Consider the following 19,118-nt stretch of genomic DNA (forward strand, 5'->3'; position numbering starts at 1 on the left):
CTGAGGACGTCAGCTGATGATTTAAGTGCTCCCTGCACCCTTTGAGAAAAATCCAGACATTTGTCCTTGAATTCGTCATGCTCAGAATTCAAATGCCTTTGACATTTAAAAAAATAAATTTAGAGTACCCAATTCACTTTTTCTAATTAAGTGGCAATTTAGCATGTTCAATCCACCTACCCTGCACATCTTTGGGTTGTGGGGGCGAAACCCACGCAAACACGGGGAGATTGTGCAAACTCCACACGGACAGTGACCCAGAGCCGGGATCGAACCTGGAACCTCGGCGCCGTGAGACTGCAGTGCTACCACTGTGCCACCGTGCTGCCCTGCCTTTGATGTTTTGAGGATTTTAACCTTTCTTTGCCAGTACTTCCCTGCACATAACACAAATGGGCTTTGCATCCTGATTTGCATTAGCAAAATTAACAATGCCATATCGCAAGAAATCATCTTCATGCTGCTTTGTTCCTGATTTTGATTACTTCTTAATGGGTTGTTCACCAGGGGCCCTGGAGCTCTGTACAGCGCCAACCTTAGTACTGCTTTGTCCGACCGTGGACACTCCTGAGCAGCTCTCTCCAGCAGATTCAGTTGTGGATCCTGGCATGTTTGTGTCCCTGGTCTCCTCTTCCTTATTACAAAATGATCCATCTTCTGTTCTTCACACAGTCCTGTTGCCTTACTTGCTGTCAGCTACAAAACGGAGGAATCTCTCCTCTGTAATTTTGTGCCAAAAGCACGGATGTACAGGGCGTGTGATGTCAGTGTACGTGCCGGGCGTGTGACCTCTCTGTTGCCGCTTCTGGCGGAAAGTCAACATCATTTGTATTCTCAACTTAAAGCCGGTTGCGGATGGCAATCTTTTTGTTTGACTGTGAAACTTGATTTCCAACACCTGATTTTTCCAAGTTTATGACTTTTTACTACTGAAAATTAAAGCAATTTCAGTTGAACATGCACATCCTTACATTTACACGCAAACTTTGTTTTCAATATTCATTCCCATTTCTTTAGAAATTTAAACAAGTATAGAAAGGGGCTGTTTAGCACAGGGCTAAATCGCTGGCTTTGAAAGCAGACCAAGGCAGGCCAGCGGTTCAATTCCCGTAACAGCCTCCCCGACCAGGTGCCGGAATGTGGCGACTTGGGGTTTTTCACAGTAACTTTATTGAAGCCTACTTGTGACAATAAGCGATTTTCATTAAAAAAAAAACAATCTTGTTTTTACTTTACAATCGATGACTTTAGACATACACACACAATGTCACAATATTTCTTACTAGTTCCACTGTATTGCACGATCCAAACATCCATGTCATCTCCTTCTCCATTCTCACGAAAGGCACTTGCTTCCTGGTTTCCATAGTGGTGGTGGCACAAAGTGCATCATCCGTACTAACTGGCCTCGTTTGATTGGTATTCCTTGCTGGCAAACCTGGCTTGGCTTCCCTCTCACTGTCCAGTAGCTGTTACTTTTGTTAGATTCATCCACCCCAGGCACAGACTGTTGACCACTTCCCAACCCATACTTCACATTGTGGGAGTGCAAGCGGCCAATGTGCAGCTTAACCACAGGTCACATACTGCCGATCGGTGGGGTAGGACAAGCCGAGCAGCGCGCAGTGGATGAGCACCAGCACGGAGATCCAAGCTCGGGCCACCACCGTTAGCATCACGCATCTACCTGGCCAACTGACAGCCCTTGTTTCTCCCCCCCCCCCTCCCCCACCCAGCCTCGCACTGCTCCCTCGAGCACCGCAGCCAATCAAGGGTGCCCATGGTTGGCATTCTATTGAAGTCGGTGAGCACTTCTTCCCACGATCGCTCCAAGAGCCTCCATGGGTCGCGATCCTGAGTCTGAAAACTCCTGTCTTAAACAATACTACTCAATACAGTGAATGCAATACCCTTACTTGCTATCTTTATTCCCACTTGAACAACAAGAAAATTGACCATCTTGGCTCTCAATCCACCTTAAATATCAATGGCATGGAAGAATTCTTGCTTTACAGAGTTATTCTTTGGGAAAGAGATTTCTTGACACGGCTTTACAACACAGATCTGACTCTGGTCCAAACCCCTGCAGAAACTCTGGCTGGATGTCTTCAAAAGTGGTTTTCAACTGGCTTGTTTCAGCTCCCCCTTGTCCTCAGACAAGTCTGAACTGCTTTAAATACAGTTAGCCCCTTTTAACTAACTAACAGTTGTTTTTGAAAACTCACCACTGTTCGTAGAAGTCCCCCTATACCAAAAAGGGCCGACATTCGAAATGGTGATCAGGGATTCTCACTCCCCGACTCCGATGCAAGCTTCAGTGGGTGCTATTCAGGTCAAACTATGTTTTCAAGTTATCTCCCGGTATAACCCATACCTTCACTGAAGATTTCATCTACTTACCACTTAGTAGCATCGATCCTGGGTCCCGCATTGCTAAATAAGTAAAGTAGACTTTGGAATAACCACTATTACAGGTTAAATTAAGTTATTTTATTATTATATTTTTTCTTTTAAAAGCTGCAATTGCTGTCTTTACAGGAAGGTAAAAAGATCTTGCTTCTGGATCCTTTTGGTTGGTTGAAGGGACCTTCAGGCCCAACTTGACAATCAATCTTCTTTAAAGTTTGGTCTTCTTTAGATGTATTCGCTGGTTAGCTCAGTTGCTGTGTCCTATCTTTCCCATGTACCGAGCTATGAGAGCTGACTCTGCTGGCTGTCCCTGAAGTGACTCTGAGCTGAATCTGCCTACTCTTTAAATTCTAGTCTTCCTTAGATGTATTAGCTATTTTAGCTTGGCTGCTCTGCCCTGTCTCTTTCCCATGGCCGAGCTGACTGTAATCTGACTCTGCTTCTCCCCCCTCTCTCTCTCCCTCTCTCTCTGAGTTCTGGTTCTGGTTGCCCTGGTCTCTAGGTTTACATTCCCTTTCTAACAGTTATTAAGTTTTTATGACGTTATTGCAAAGTAACTCTTATTTTCTTTGATTGTAAAAAGTATCTTTGATCTAAACCTCCTAATCCAGCTAAGTATTAATTTTGACATGACTTCATCTCATTGATCTGATTACATTGTTTCCTTTGTGATGTTCAAAATGCTTTGGTTTCAATAGAGGTGTGAATTTTAATTCCTGTCATTTCTATAGTTTTATTTTCTAATTGTGCCCCCAGCTCATAATTTTGACTTTGATTTTGGCTTTGAATTATGTTTCTCGTAGACTGAAAGTCTCCATTTTTTTTTAATTAGCTGGTATTAGCAAATGTTCACACCTAGAACCTCATCCTTTCTTTTCCAGCTGTTAACTAAGATAGTTACTTTCAATGAAGGTAAAATCCTGTTTGCCTTGTTTGCTAAGTCTGCTTGACCAAGGATATCTGCATTTTACAATCCTTCCCTGGCAGCTGCTGTTAACCCTTTGTGGGATCTTTCCCTGTATTCTTTCATGTTTCTCTCAGACCAGATATTGCCAGACTTCCATGTTTCAAATGACACATCTTTCCATATTTTCTTTTTAAAAAAAAAAAATATTTTATTCAACATTTTTGGCCAACCACAACAGTACATTGTGTATCTTTTACACAGTAATATAACAATATAAATAACAATGGCCATCTTTCCATATTTTCAATTACACAGTGAGAGCAGAACTGTTTCACTGTGCACACCTTCAGCCAGATCAGAAATGCTTCCTCAAAAAGCCTGATGCCTTAGCTCCACCGAGCAATGACACAATCTCACCAGGCTGAAAATGAATCAACTCCCCAGGGAATCCCCTTAATCAAAACAAAATTGCATTAGCCCAAGTTTCTTTATGATGGCTAATTGCACCTCAGGCGCCTTAAAGCTTTGTTGTCTTTCAAACCAAGATCTTTTTGAAAAAAACATGACTGCAGCAGTCAAACACACTCTAACCCAGTTTTTTAACCCTTATTTCATCAAGTACTTATAATCCAATATAGCTAAAATCCAACATTCATCACACAATGGCCAAGTAATCTGTTCTTAGGATGTTGATTGAGGCATTGACATTGCCAAGGACACTAGGGATAACTCCCTTGCTGTTCTTTGTAACACTGCCATGAGATCGTTAACATCCACTCACATCCACCCATGGAAGCAAATCGGGCCTCTATTTTGTATCTCATCCTAAAGACAGCACCTCGGACAGTGAAATGCTCCCTCAGTACTGCACTGGCGCACCAGCCTTGATTTTTGTGCTTAAACCCTGAAATGGGACTTGAACTTGGAACCTTGGGCAGGATTCTCTGATCCTGAGGCTAAGTGTTGACGCCTTCGGAAACGCCGTTGCGTTTCTCGACGGCGTCAACGTGGCCTCAGGATCAGCAATTCTGGCCCCTACAGGGGGCCAGCACGGCACTGGAGCGGCCCACGCTGCTAAAGCTGCTGATCCCGATTGAACTGGGCGCCGCGGGGGTCTGTGCATGTACAGTGGCACCGGCGCCAACGCGCGCATGCGCAGTGCGCTCTTCTCCGCGCCAGCCCCGACGCATGATGGCGTAGGGATAAAGGGGCCGGCGTGCAAGAAAGGAGGCCCCCAGCCCGAGAGGTCGGCCCGCTGATCGGTGGGCCCCGATTGCGGGCCAGGCCACAACGGAGGCCCCCCCCCCCCCGGGTCGAAACCCCCTCCACCCCCAGAGGCCGCACCCCGACTCTTCAACGCCGAGGTCCCGCTGGCTAAGAGCAGATTAGAACGGCGGCGGTGGGACACAGGTTTTTTGTTACGACCGCTCGGCCCATCCCGGGCCGAGAATAGCACTGGCGCCGTGCCGACCACACCGGCGCCAATGACGCAGCTGAGAATCACGGCATGGTGCGATTCACGCCGTTCGTGGCGATTCTCTGGCCCGTCCCCAGGCTGAGAGAATCCCGCCCCATGTGTTTTCTGCTAAATTCACTTGGGGGGGTGGGCTTTGCTTTGTCCACCTTTAATTGTCCTTCATGTGAGCTGCCTTCCATGTGTCCATGTGGTGTAGGTACACCCACAGTGCTGTTAGGGGAGGAATTCCAGGATTTTGACCCAGTGACAGTGAAGGAACGGCGATATATTTCCAAATCAGGATGGTGAGTGATTTGGAGGGGAACCTCCAGGTGATGGTGTTCCCAGGTATCTGCTGCTCCTGACCTTTTAGATGGTAGTGGATGCGGGTTTGGAAGGTGGGATATCTTCAGAGGCAAGTCTTCTTCCAACTGAGCCACGGCTGACACCTTATTGAATGTGCTTCAACACGCTTTCAGGCTGTGTATTCCACATCAAGTCTCCCAGCATTAAAAAAATCTTCTCATTCTTCTCCCCTCCTCGCTGACCACCCTCCGCCCCCAGATTCTTTTACCGATTATTTTGTGTCTGTTAATTATGTATTTCTGCCAATTGTATCTACTCTTAAAACATCACCAGGTAATTTGAACCCTCTGTTAAATCTAAATTTATCATCCAGAGGGGTGATGGTTTATAAATTCTCTGCATTCTGACGGTGGGAAGTGTTGGCGGCTTCAGCCACGGCGTTGTGCCCGGAGCAGGGCCAGGCGCAACGGGCGAATCCAACGACAGCCCCAAATTGGACTGGGCGCTGGGCTGATCGCGAGTCACCTGACTCCACCCGATGCAATATAGATCTCGCCCTCATTGGGCATGATCCAGATCAGCATAACCATGAGGCTCATTTAAATATCCAGGCGTCACTTTCACATGGCGCCCAGGGGTCAACGAGCGCGTCTGCGAGACCTCGACCAAGCGCCGTTTAGCACTGGTTTTCCTCAACGAAGACCACGCATGACAGCATCGCGGGTGGAGTCAGGTGACTCACGATCAGCCCAGCGTCCAGCCCGATTTGGGGCTCACGTAGGATTCGCAGGACATTAGAGCCACCTGGGTGGTCCGAGAGATGGCAGGATATTACCCTGGCACGTGCCCGCCACCAGGGAATCCTGCTAGGGTGGCAGTGTCAAGGTGCCAGGCTGGCACTGCCAGGGGCCACAAGAAGGTTGGGGGTGGTGGTGGTGGTGAAGAGGGGGTCCAGAAAGCAGGAGGGGTGCAGAGATCGGGGTCGCCGGTGGAAATGGATTCCTGATCTGCGAGTAGCCGTTCCTACATTGGCAAGATCCACAAAAGTGTGGCCTTGACAGGGAGAAACTCCGAGGCCCATAAAACCGGCGAATAGCTGGGTGAATCTCGGCATTGCAGCCGCCGACAAACCGGACTTAGCTTCAAGTCTGCTGCATTGCGCCCATTGTTTACGTCAAAATTTTCAAAGCAACAATCTTCCGGTACCCAGGTATTAATATGTATCTTGGGACCAGCAGGCAAATCATTAAGTTAGAGTTTAAGCACAAATTGCAGTGGAGAACTGTTCCCTCCACAGCTAGTGTGGGCTTGTAGAACTACAAGTGTCTGAAACTATTAGCAGTCGCCAAGTGAAATTATTGATTCAAATAGCTACAATGAATAAGGTAATGAAACAATGTCAGTACAGTAAGGGGCATTCTTCTGATGTTAAGCTGCAGAATTTGGTCAAACTAAGGGGACCTTTACTTTGCAGGTGGTTGCATTATATTGGGTTTATGAGTGCATGATATTAATATTGGCGAAAAGTACAAGAGTGTTTAATTTCACACATGATATCGATCTGGATTATAAAATTATTCAAAAAATCCATGGGCGGGATTCTCTGACCCCCCCCCCCCCCCCCCCCCCCCGCCCATCCCCCCAGCCGTGTTTTCTCGGTGGAAGGCAGCGCACTCCCACCGCTGTCAATGGGAATCCCGCTGCCAGCGAACGTCCGGAGAACTCTGGGCCATGTTTTTTATTCTTTCATGAATGTGGACATTGTTGTATTCTCTATTCTGCTTTCAGATGCGTCGTGTTGAATAAAGACCACAAAGCTTTGTTAACGAACAAAACTATAAATTTATTACACGACTGACTAAGATTTGTTCACATTCCTAAAGTAGAAATGAAATGAAATGAAAATCGCTTATTGTCACAAGTGGGCTTCAAATGAAGTTACTATGAAAAGCCCCTAGTCGCCACACTCCAGCGCCTGTTCGGGGAGGCTGGTACAGGAATTGAACCATGCTGCTGGCCTGCCTTGGTCTGCTTTCAAAGCCAGCGACTTAGCCCTGTGCTAAACAGGTTATTATATGAAGGTTATTATATAAAGCTATGCTATCTCTAACTTACATAACACTCAAGTATACAACTGCTCTCTGTGCCTGACACTCTTCCAGCTCTCTCCTAACTCTTAACTCCTAATCATTTTCTAATCTAATCCCAGAATTCCCAAGTCACATGATATTTGTGATGTTCTGTGGTTCCCTCTAGTGGTAAGAAGCATTATCATTAACTTGTTAACTCTTTACATCCAGTCAATATATATATCATTACAGACATCACTGGCTGGTCCAGCAATTATCCACCCCTAATTGCCCTCGAGATGGTGGTGGTGAGCTGCCTTCTTGAACCGCTGTTGTCCCTGTAGTGTAGGTACACCCACAGTGCTGTTAGGATGGGAGTTCCAGGAGTTTGACCCAGAGACCGGGAAGGAACGACAAGGCGGTTCCAAGTCAGGATGGCGAGTGGCTGGGACGGGAACTTGCAGGTGGTGGTGCTCCCATGCATCAGCTGCCCTGGTGCCCTAGGTGGCAGAGGTCATGGGTTTGGAAGCTTCTGTCCAAGGAGCTTTGGTGAGTTACTGGGTGCATCCTGTAGATGGCGCATACTGCGGCCGACATGCATCCGTGGTGAAGGGAGTGGATGCTAAAGGCGATGGAACGGGTGCCAATCATGCGGGGGTTGCTTTGTCTTCAATGGTGTCAAACCTCTTGAATGTTAATGGAGCTGCTTCCATCCAGGCAGTAATATTGTTGGATCACTTTGTATTTTATTCAAAAAAATTCACACCAAATTTCTCTGCTTGAATTAGAAAATAACGATTATAATGCAAAGCGAGAATAGTTCTGTTAATCACAGTTGGAGTGTGATTTATTTAATGAGCGAACGCTCACATTTGTGCTGGTCAGATGCTTACCATGTTGCTAAATTGTAGAGCTAGATGCACATGAGCGAAATGTTTGAAGCGAATAACATTTCCTGGACTATTGTTAAAGTACTTACTAATGTATTGAGTGAATCTCCTTGTGTTGATGTGTTTATCTCTTTTTGCTGTGGCAGGGGAAATCATTTGCGAGCCTCCAAATAATAAATTGGACAAATTCACAGGGACGCTATTTTGGAAGGAGACAAAATATTCGCTCGATAATGAGAAGATGCTGCTTCGAGGCTGCGTGCTACGGAATACCGAGTGGTGCTTTGGCCTGGTGATCTTTGCAGGTAAATCAAAGAGCAGTAAGGACTGAAAATCCCGATAGTCTGATGAAAAAGAAAAAGAAAACTCTTGCTTTTCTGTAGTGCCTTTTTCAACTCGGTACCGTCCCCAATGTGCTTTATAGCCAGTTAAGATCTTTCCGATGTGTAGTCAAAAAGCAAGCTCCCATAACCAACGACATGATAATGACCACATAATCTGCCCTAATGCCCTTAGATGAGGGATAAACATTGGCCAGGACACTGGGGGCGCGGGGGCGGGGGGGGAGGGGGGGGGGGGGGGGGCACGGGGACTTGTACCTACATCTTCTGACTCGGAAGCAAGAGGTCCACCAACTGAGTGAAGGCTGACGCCTAAAGTCAGACATTCAGCCCATCGAGTCTACACCGACTCTGCGAAAGAGCACCCTACATAGGCCTACTACCCAGCCATTATCCCTGTAACGTTTTGGACGCTAAGAGGCAATTTATCACAGCCAGCCCACCTAACACTTGATAACCTGCACATCTTTGGACTGTGGGAGGAAACCGGAGCACCCGGAGGAAACCCACGCAGACACGGGGAGAACTTGTAAACTCCACATAGACAGCCACCCGAGGTCGGAATTGAACCCGGGTCCCTCGCACTGTGAGGTGGCAGTGCTGACCACTGTGCCACCATTTTATTCGGTGATAGATAGCAAACCTTGTCTTTATATTCTAGGGCCTGATACCAAGCTAATGCAGAACAGTGGCCGAACCAAATTCAAACGAACCAGTATAGACCGGCTGATGAATACGTTGGTCCTGTGGGTAAGTGAATAAACTAGAATGTGATTACTGGTCATCCCAGGCTACAGAGTACCCTTTCTGTTGCACACTAGAAACATGGGGAGGGATTCTCCAATCCCGCGGCAGACTGTCCACGCCGTTGTAACCGCCGTCTATGAGGTTTTACGACGGCATGAACAGGCTGCTCCCATGTCTAATTCTGGCCCCTACGGGATTCGCGCATGCGCAGTTGCGCCGGCGCCAACAAGGACATGCGCAGTGGTGCCAGAGCCAACACGTGCATGCGCAATGGCCGCCTTCAACGTGCCAGCCCTGACGCAACATGGCGCAGGGCTACAGGGGCCGGCGCGTAGGAAAGGAGGCCCCCAGCCCAGAGGCCGGCCCGCCGATCGGTGGGTCCCGGTCACGGGCCAGGCCACACGAAGGGCACCCCCCCCCCCCCCCCCCGGTGTCGGACCCCCCCCTCTCCCCCCCCCCCCCCCCCCCCCCCCCCCACAGGCTGCCACCCGACCCTTACACGCCGAGGTCCCACCGGCCCAGAGCAGGTTAGAACGGCGCCGACGAGACTCGGCTCTTTTCCTACGGCCAGTCGGCCCGTCCGGGCCGAAGAATCAGCGGGCCGGCCACGTAAAGCGGCCCCCGACCAGCGCCACGCCAACCACCCTGGCACCAATGGCGCCGATTCTCCGCACTGCGGAGAATCGCGTGCCAGCGTCAGGGCGGTGTGGCCCGTTCGCGGGATTCTCCGGCCCAGCGCAGGGCTGGGACAGTCCCGCCCATGATGTTGGATGGATTACTCATAGTAATGTGTTGGGTGTCTACAATATCCATGAATAAATTTGGTTCAATAATAAAGTGATGTTTCATTACTCTGCAGGCACTACAATTGCTGTTGTAGTTGTTACCAGAGACGATGAATAGCTTTATCAATCATCACTGTAAACACAGGTATTGAGGTTGAGTCCTGAATATCCTGTAATTATACAATATTCTGGAATCAGGTTGTTGAAGAACATAAGAACTGGGAGCAGGAGTAGGCAATCTAGCCCCTGAAGCCTGCTCCGCCATTCAATAAGATCATGGCTGATCTATTTGTGGACTCAGCTCCACTTACCCACCTGCTCACCATAACCTTTTATTCCTTTACTGTTCAAAAATCTATCTACCTTTGCCTTGAAAACATTTAACGAGGTAGCCTCAACTGCTTCACTAGGCAGGGAATTCCACAGATTCACCACCCTTTGGGTGAAGAAGCCCCTCCTCAACTCATGAAAATGGCACGGATGTTTTTACAGGGTTGGTGGGGGGGTGGTGACTAGATACGCACGATGATAATAATAGCTTATTGTGACGAGTAGGCTTCAATGAAGTTACTGTGAAAAGCTCCTAGTCACCACATTCCGGCGCCTGTTCAGGGAGGCTGGAACGGGAATTGAACCCACGCTGCTGGTCTTGTTCTGCATTACAAGCCAGCAGTCTTAGCCCACTGTGCTAAACCAGCCCCTAACGAGATGAGAAACTGCTGATAGCATTGGATAAAGAGGGGTTGGAGGAGGCTCATGCGTAACATAGAACAGTTGGGTTGGATGGCCTGTTGTATGTTTCTATGTTGTAAACTCAGTGTAAACCAGTTTTCATAATGTTTAATTAAATATTGGCTTTATTTAAATATAAAGGAGCTGCTCCTAGGTGTTTTTTACCTTCTGTTGTCTCCTCAGCCATCAACCAGGGAGAAGGGTGCAGGCTTGAGGGTAGCTCTTCTAAAGATGCTTGACAAAACAATAGATGGGATATAATCTTTTGTCACGGGGGGGGGGGGTAATGCTGCCACATTTTAAAGTCCAGTGCCTTGCTGTGAGAATGTGATAAAGTAAAGGAAATATCATCACTGTTCTCCTCTGTGACAACAACAATTCTCTCTTCAGATCTTCGGCTTCCTCGTGTGTATGGGAATCATTTTAGGAATTGGAAATTCCATCTGGGAAAGTGAAGTCGGATTTCATTTCCACATCTACCTGCCCTGGGACGAGTGGATGAAAAACGCGATTTTCTCGGGATTTCTAAGCTTCTGGTCATACATCATCATCCTGAACACTGTTGTGCCGATTTCTCTGTATGTCAGGTGAGCCATTGATTCTCAACGGGGAAGATTTACGGAGGCTTTCCTTCGACCCTTCGCTTTTCATATTGAGAAGTGTAGTGGATGCATCCCAAAGCCTAAGATTAGTTGCGTAAGGCAATTTCCTCCAACAATCAGCTGAAAGACATTTGGCAGAAGGAAAATTGCCTATAATTAAATACGAGAAGTGTGACCTTGCGTGTGATATGGTGGATAAAAAATGCCTGCGCATATTAAATAAATGGCAATATATAAATTGGCATATTGATATAGGTAGAAAAAAGGACTTCCATTTATATAACGGTGTTCACGAGCACTGGACATTTCTATGTACTTTATAGCTGTAATATTTTGATAATAGTACTGTATTTCCAGGGATTTTGAACAGGATGGACTAATCAGACCATAAGACATAGGAGCAGAATTAGGGCATTCGGTTCATTGAGTCCGCTCCCCATTCAATCATTTTTTTAAAACTTAAGGGGCAATTTAGCATGGCCAATCCACCTACGCTTCACATCTTTGGGTTGTATGTGGGGAGACCCATGCAGACACGGGGAGAATGCGCAAACTCCACACGGACAGTGACCCGGGGCCGGGATCGAACATGGATCCTCGGCGCCGTGAGGCAGCAGTGCTAATCACTGCGCCACTGTGCCATCCTCCGCCATTCAATCATGGCTGATATGTTTCTCATCCCCATTCTCCTGCCTTCTCCCCATTACCCCTGATCCCCTTATTAATCAGGAAACTATCTATCTCTGTCTTAAAGACACTCAGTGATTTGGCCTCCACAGCCTTCTGCAGCAAAGAGTTCGACATCGTCACCACCCTCTGGCTGAAGAAATGCCTCCTCATCTCAGTTTTAAAGGGTTGTCCCTTCAGCCTGTGCTGTGGCCTTGAATTCTAGTTTTTCCTATTTGTGGAAACATCCCTCCCTATCCTTCTAAACTCCATTGTGTACAGACCCAGAGTCCTCAACCACTCCTCATATGTCTATAAACTTTAATGTTAACCACTTTTTAAATGGTCAGTTTGAAATTCTGTTTTTAACAATTAGGGGACAGGAACACAGCTTGTGAGAAGCTATTCTTGATGAAATTATGACTCCCAAGGTTGAATTCAAAGATTTTTCTGCTTTGAAGGAATAATATAGAGGGATACGGCACTAGGACGTTCTGAGGGTTTTGGCCAAGTGTGGGACCATGACCAGTACAGGCTTGGAGGGCCGAAAGGCCTATTCCTGTGCTGTATTGTTCTTTGTTCTTTAACAGTTCAATAGAGTGAAATGAAGATAACACCTTATATTTAAACAAACCATGCATTGCTTTAATTGATCTGTAGAAGAGGAAACCTTTGCTTTCTGACATTATGGATTAAATGTGGAGCTTGGGTTAAACTATGTGGACATGAGAATGTGATTTATTTGCAGTGGAATGTAAACTTCTGGGATCTGAAAAAGTAAGTGATAGAACTGTGTCTCAGTTTACAACCCATAAAGCAGAGGTTACAAAGGTGACGTGACATGAGATGATTTGCACTCTGTTGCCAATGGAAGAGGTGAATTTGGACCATTCCCAAACGAATAGTGGGGATAAGCGTTTGTTAATTCATGTCCTTCTTGGCACAATTTTACCATTGCTTCGATGGAATACTCCTGAGACAAAAGAAAGCTATGCTGTAAACATTCAATGAATCCTGGGTCCTTGAGGATAGAGTATCGTTGCTTCTTGTTCCGTATATTTACATTTTACTTCATTCACATATACCAGTCATTCGTACCTTGTAGATCAAGCACAACTGAGGACTCTAGAGTTAGAAATTAAAAATTCCACCCTTAAAATTGTTTTTCTTTCGTTGGAAGGGTTTTGTACCTCAAAACCCTCAAACCTTACACAGCTAATGAAATACTTTTGAAGCGGAATCACTGTTGTAATGCAGGAAATACGGCGCAACAAACTCTCACCAACAACTTTGTGATAAAGGGGGGGCAACACGGTGGCCTAGTGGTTAGCACAGCTGCCTCACGGCGCTGAGGTCCCTGGTTCGATCCCGGCTCTGGATCACTGTCCGTGTGGAGTTTGCACATTCTCCCCGTGTCTGCGTGGGTTTCGCCCCCACAACCCAAAAATGTGCAGAGTTGGTGGATTGGCCACACTAAATTGTCCCTTAATTGGAAAAAATAATTGGGTAATCTAAATTTTTTTTAAAAACAACTTTGTGATAATGGCGAGATAATCTGATTCTGCAATGTTGATTTAGGGACGAATATTGGCCAAGAGACCAGAGATAGCCCCCTGCTGTTCTTGGCATAGACGAGGATGTTTATTTGATTTGGTTCCTTCTTTGATATTGCTTCCTCAAAGCAAGCTGGCGTGGACACTTGTTGCCAAACAGCATCCTATTTTTCCTTCAGCTACTTCTGATTTTTTAAAAAATAATTGCCTTTGAAGATTCCTCGAACTGCTGTTCCACAGTGACCTGAATTTCAACACAAAAACATCCTTCCAGATATTTGCATTGTTGTGTTTCGACGTTTCAGTCTGGTTTTCAACTCTTCCTTGTTGCAATATTTTCTTCTTTTTTTTCGGGTGATCTCAATTATTTCTTTACTTTGTGTCCATTTCAGTGTTGAGGTCATTCGACTTGGCCATAGCTACTTCATAAACTGGGACCGGAAGATGTACTACGCCAACAAAAACACATCGGCCGAGGCACGCACCACAACCCTCAATGAAGAGCTGGGGCAAATAGAATATATATTTTCTGACAAAACGGGAACACTGACGCAGAATATAATGATTTTCAACAAGTGCTCAATTAATGGGAAAGCCTACGGTAGGTTTCTATCCGTTTTTTAAATGATTTGCACTTTACCCGTACAAAAGCAATGGCAATGTCAGAGAAGTGAGGCCTCAAACCCAACTATAATATTCCTCCATTTCCTTGATTCATTATCAAGTGGAGCAATTGAATGATGCTGCCTTTTCTGGTGGACCTTTCCTGTGATATCGTTGATGTGATTTTTGCAGAAGAGGCTCCAAACGTGGCTGCATCAGAGCAACAGTGGGGTCCACAAGTGAAACCTAAAACTGATAAGAGACCTGTGACTAAGAAAATGATGTTTTAGGCAGTGAGAAAACTCACCTCATGAAATACTGACGCGTGAAGTACAAAGGGCTCTCTTTACCCCTCTTCGAGATTTATATCAATGATAAAATGCCATTTCTAAAATTTTAATGACTTTGTTCTGTATACATAGTACACCGATATCAAATATGCAAACATAATCTGATCTATTACACAATATATGCTTACGAGGAGAATTTGTTTTTTCTCTATTTGTTCATCTTCACATGTGAGTAAGTGCCAATCAGTTGTCCAATATGTAAGGGTGTAGCCTCGCGTAGCCAGATCCTGCCTTTACCCAGCATTCCTGTAGGCACACTCCCGGTGTGGGAGTAAAAAGGCATCCTTCATGACTGAAGGTTGCTGCTGCCATTTCCGATCAGCACAGGCTGGGGATTAAACCTTGAATCTGGATTCTTCCAGGTCTGTAAAGTTTAGACACAGGACAGAATTCTCACATCTGGGACTAAGTGCCATCTCTGGGATGGGGAGTGTTTCCCGTTGTGGAAGGTAAGGGGAAAATCCCACCTCGATGCAATTAATAATGTATCCGGGGCTTTTGCGCCATCATCTGTGGCGGTAGAGGCTTGATGGCACGCATCTCGCCATCATGTCTGGTTGCCATCACTAACCCGCCATTGAAGAGAGAAGACATACCTCCAGGAACATTCAAACTGGAAGATGACAGTGGCAGTAACTTCCTCGGAGTGGCAATCCGTGTCGGATTGCCACTCTGTACCTATCCACTTGCCAGTGCCATATTTCCCGAGCCGGTCTCGCCCATCTTTCTGGACTGAGGTCAGCCGAGATTAGATTTAGATTAAATTTATTGCCACCTGTACTGAGGTACAGCGAGAAGTATTGTTCTGCGTACAGTCCAGACCGATCACTCCATACATGAAAAACATAGGACATACAATAAATAACTATGTAAATACATAGACATCGGGTGAAGCATATGGAATATAGTGCTTCAACTGTAGAGAAGATGCATTGCAAGATCAGTCCAAGTTGTTTTTGAATCTGTTGGTGCCTGTTCTCAGACTTTTGTATCTTCTGCCGGATGGAAGAAGTTGGAATAGAGAATAACCCAGATGGGAGGGGTCTTTGATTATGCTGCCCGCTTTCCCAAGGCAGTGAGAGGTGTAGCCAGAGTCAATTATCCAGGTAGCGCAGCTTCCACCGGGGCCTCGTGCCAAAGTCTTAACAGTGTCAGATCCTTCTGACTCTGAAGGAGGTCACGACTCCTCCTTTTTTTACTGCACTAGCTGCCATAAAGCAGGAATAGCTTAAAAGTTAGTACACCCGCAGTTAACCCGCTGGTTTTGCATGTTATCATTTTTTTTCCTGTAAATAATGAGTGGAGACTCTCATGATTTTTTTTTTTGTATTATTTTCTAGGAGATGTCTATGATGAGCTGGGACATAAAATGGAAGTATCTGAGGTAAGGGTACTAGAAACTTAATGAAAAGGTGATTAGAGTTTTCCAGAAGTTTGCAAGCTGAGAGATGCAACAATGCAATTGTGCTAAAAAAAAAAATTTTCACATGCCCAGCTTTTGTTCAAGAAGTGATCTGCCCTTTTCATCCCGACGTTCATCCACACCAGGCCTCAACCCAAAACTCTTGCCCAAAATTTAGATGAGGTTACGGGGCTAGGAGTGGGGGATTGGACCTAGGTAGGGTGCTCTATTGGAGCAAGTGCCGGTGCAGACTCGATGAGCTGAATGTCCTCCTTCTGCACTGTAGGGGTTCTATTAAAAAAAAGACTTATTCTAACGCACTCCTGGCTGGTCTCCCACATTTTGCCCTCCATAAACTTGAGTTCATCCAAAACTCTGTTGCCAATGTCTTAATTTGCAGCAACTCCCCTTCCCTTTCACACCCCTGTGCTCACTGATCCTACACTGGCTTCTGGTCAAGCAACATCTTGGTATTAAAATTCTCCTCCTTGTTTTTAAATCCCTGCATGACTTCACCCCTCCTTTTCTCTGCAATCTCCTTCAACCCCACAACCCTCCAAGATATCAGTGCACCCCTTATTCTGGCCTCTTTTGCAGTCTCATTTACAATTGCTCCACCGCAGGTGATCACACCTCAGGTGCAAAGCTCTGGAGTTTCCTGCCTGTACTTCTCCACACTCCACTAACTCACTTTCTTCCTTAAGATGCTTCTTAAAACCTACCTCTTTGAAATGAAAAATGAAATGAAAATCGCTTATTGTCACGAGTAGGCTTCAATAAAGTTACTGTGAAAAGCCCCTAGTCGCCACATTCTGGCGCTTGTTCGGGGAGGCCGGTACGGGAATTGAACCGTGCTGCTGGCTTGCTTGGTCTGCTTTCAAAGCCAGCGATATAGCCCAGTGTGCTAAACCAGCAGACTTTTCATCTTCTGACTTTATCTACCTTGGTGTAATAGTTTCTTTTATAATGCTCCTCCTTAGAATGTTTCATTCCGGGCAAAGATTATGTATAAATATATCAAGTTGTTGTAGGGGGAATATTGGGTGGGATTCCCCCCCCCCCCCCCGCCCCCCCCCAACACACACACAGCCGCATGTTTCTCGACAGCAAGAGGCGGCGCGCCGTTCGCTGGCGGCAGGATTCTCTGCTTCTGCCGCTGTCGATGAGAATTCCCATCGGAGCCTACCCGTGTCACCCGTGGGCGAGGGTGTGCTGATGAGGGAACCAGAGAATCCGGAAAATTCCAGCCACTGTTACCCACATAATTAATTAAATTTCCCGTGTACAGCAACGAACAATGTCTACGAGCGGCAGATCATGAGTGAAGTGTAAATGTTGAGAACCCTGCTTAAAGCAGACTGAAGCCGTGTAAAGAAGGATGCACAGGTCCGTGTAATGTCTTACACACCAGAAGGGCCTGATGTTTGCTGGCTGAGATATGGTCATTTATTCTGGCAGCAACAATAGAAATTCCCGCGGAAAGTCAGCATTAATAAAACATACAAACAGTAATAAAGTGCAAACTGTTTTATGTACACTCTGGGAAAAGTGTGAAGAGGACAATTTTGTCATTGTTATGATTCTTTTTTAATGTGAATTTTAACAGCTTATGTAACAGCAATGCGTGAGTAATGTTTGTAATTATAGTATATTAAATGTGCAGTTCTCAAGGTCAAAAACTGATGATAGAAATTCATCAGATTAAAGCCTCGAGGAGCCATAATACATTCACTTCTACCTTGTGTAATCGGAATTAATAACTTGCAGTAAATCTAGTTCGTGTCTAATTCAGCGGCAGGCCAAGCGATCAGACTGCATGTAACCTCATCAAAATGTAATCTAAAGTTTACCTCTATTCATTCTGTTCATATTATTGGTTAAATTGTTTTCTTTGATGCAAATGTCCCTTTGTACAACTTGTGACAGTTACTTCAGGCAGAATCTTCCGTTCTGGAGCGTAAGTCCCCTGGCAGGCAGGAAAGCCGTGAGATTCCAGACGGGTGGCGGAACGGCTGAACTTGAGCAAACTCCCACTTTTCAGCTTAAAGTTGTGCACCAGCTCCGCATTCCTCCTCCAGAGTTCTTGCAGCCACAGTTCATACTGGTGAAGCTGACCGATGTGAGCAACCACATCCCGGCTCGCCTCCGGTATTGCCTTTCCCTCATCTCGAGATAAGATCCTGAGATACCTGAGATACATCCATGGTCGGGCCAATGCGTGTCGTTGCAGTGTAGCCTGTTTGGCAGCACCGTGACCTTCTTTAGGCCCCGCTGCCTCTTGCTGCTCAGGCGCTTGCTCCCTGTGCCAACCCGCAATGGGCCCTCCTTCTCACCTGGATGAGAGTCATTACTAAGACAGGGTCGCCTGCAGCCTGCTTCATTGGTGTGAACAAATTGAAGCAACACATTAAGTGAGCATGTCCTTTACAGGTTTCCCTCCATCTCAAGGCCCTTCACCTGGCCTCTATCCAGACATGGCATCCTTACCCCGCTATCAGGTAAAGGATTAGAGATGGGTGTTCCTCCCATTCATACATGAATCTGTATGGAGTCACTGATCTTTAACCAAGGTAATGAGAGGCATGTGCAAGAAACCTCACACGGACACTTTTCCACTTGTCTCCACTACCCTCAAAGAACTTTAGAGAGACCAATGCCTTGGAAGAATGGAAAGGCTAACTGTGTGATTCCGTGTCAGCCATGATCATTCACCCAGGAGGATGGAAATGAAAATCGCTTATTGTCACAAGTAGACTTCAATGAAGTTACTGTGAAAAGCCCCTAGTCGCGTCATTCCGGCGCCCGTTCGGGGAGGCTGTTACGGGAATTGCACAGGGCTAAATCGCTGGCTTTGAAAGCAGACCAACGCAGGCCAGCAGCACGGTTCAATTCCCATAACAGCCTCCCCGAACAGGCGCCGGAATGTGGCAACTAGGGGCTTTTCACAGAAACTTCATTTGAAGTCTACTTGTGAGAAGTTTGTAGTCATGAGTTAGCTCCACCACCTGTGCCCCTTGGAGGCATCCAGCTCCTACCCTCACTCCTTCCCTCCATCTCTCCCTTGATCCTGACCTCTGACTGCTGCTGGTGGCAAATAACGCAAGGTGAGGAATGGTGATAATGGGCAGGTCGGTGGTCCTGAGGGAAGTTGGTGGGTGGCAGGGGGAGGGTAGAATGTGGTGAAGTGAGTTTGAAAGGGGATGCACACCATTTTTCCAAACTGATCTTGGACCACCACAGTTAGTCAGTCAGTGAGAACCTTCGGGGTGGGTGGAGGGTCTTTTCGGGTGCGTGGAATTC

The 19,118-nt window shown here is 46.4% G+C and overlaps 1 protein-coding gene across 1 annotated transcript in view; it reads left to right on the forward strand.

Annotated features, from left to right (window-relative positions):
• The window catches only part of LOC140387321 (phospholipid-transporting ATPase ID-like), a 207,143-nt gene that overhangs the window by 90,565 nt on the left and 97,460 nt on the right, over window positions 1–19,118 (forward strand). The window contains exons 9-13 of the mRNA XM_072470249.1: window positions 8,184–8,342; window positions 9,040–9,128; window positions 11,033–11,229; window positions 13,856–14,064; window positions 15,757–15,800. Of these exons, the coding sequence (XP_072326350.1) occupies window positions 8,184–8,342; window positions 9,040–9,128; window positions 11,033–11,229; window positions 13,856–14,064; window positions 15,757–15,800 (698 nt within the window). The remainder of the gene's footprint in view (window positions 1–8,183; window positions 8,343–9,039; window positions 9,129–11,032; window positions 11,230–13,855; window positions 14,065–15,756; window positions 15,801–19,118) is intronic.

The sequence above is a fragment of the Scyliorhinus torazame genome, chromosome 12, assembly GCF_047496885.1.
Source record: "Scyliorhinus torazame isolate Kashiwa2021f chromosome 12, sScyTor2.1, whole genome shotgun sequence".
Lineage (NCBI taxonomy): Eukaryota > Metazoa > Chordata > Chondrichthyes > Carcharhiniformes > Scyliorhinidae > Scyliorhinus > Scyliorhinus torazame.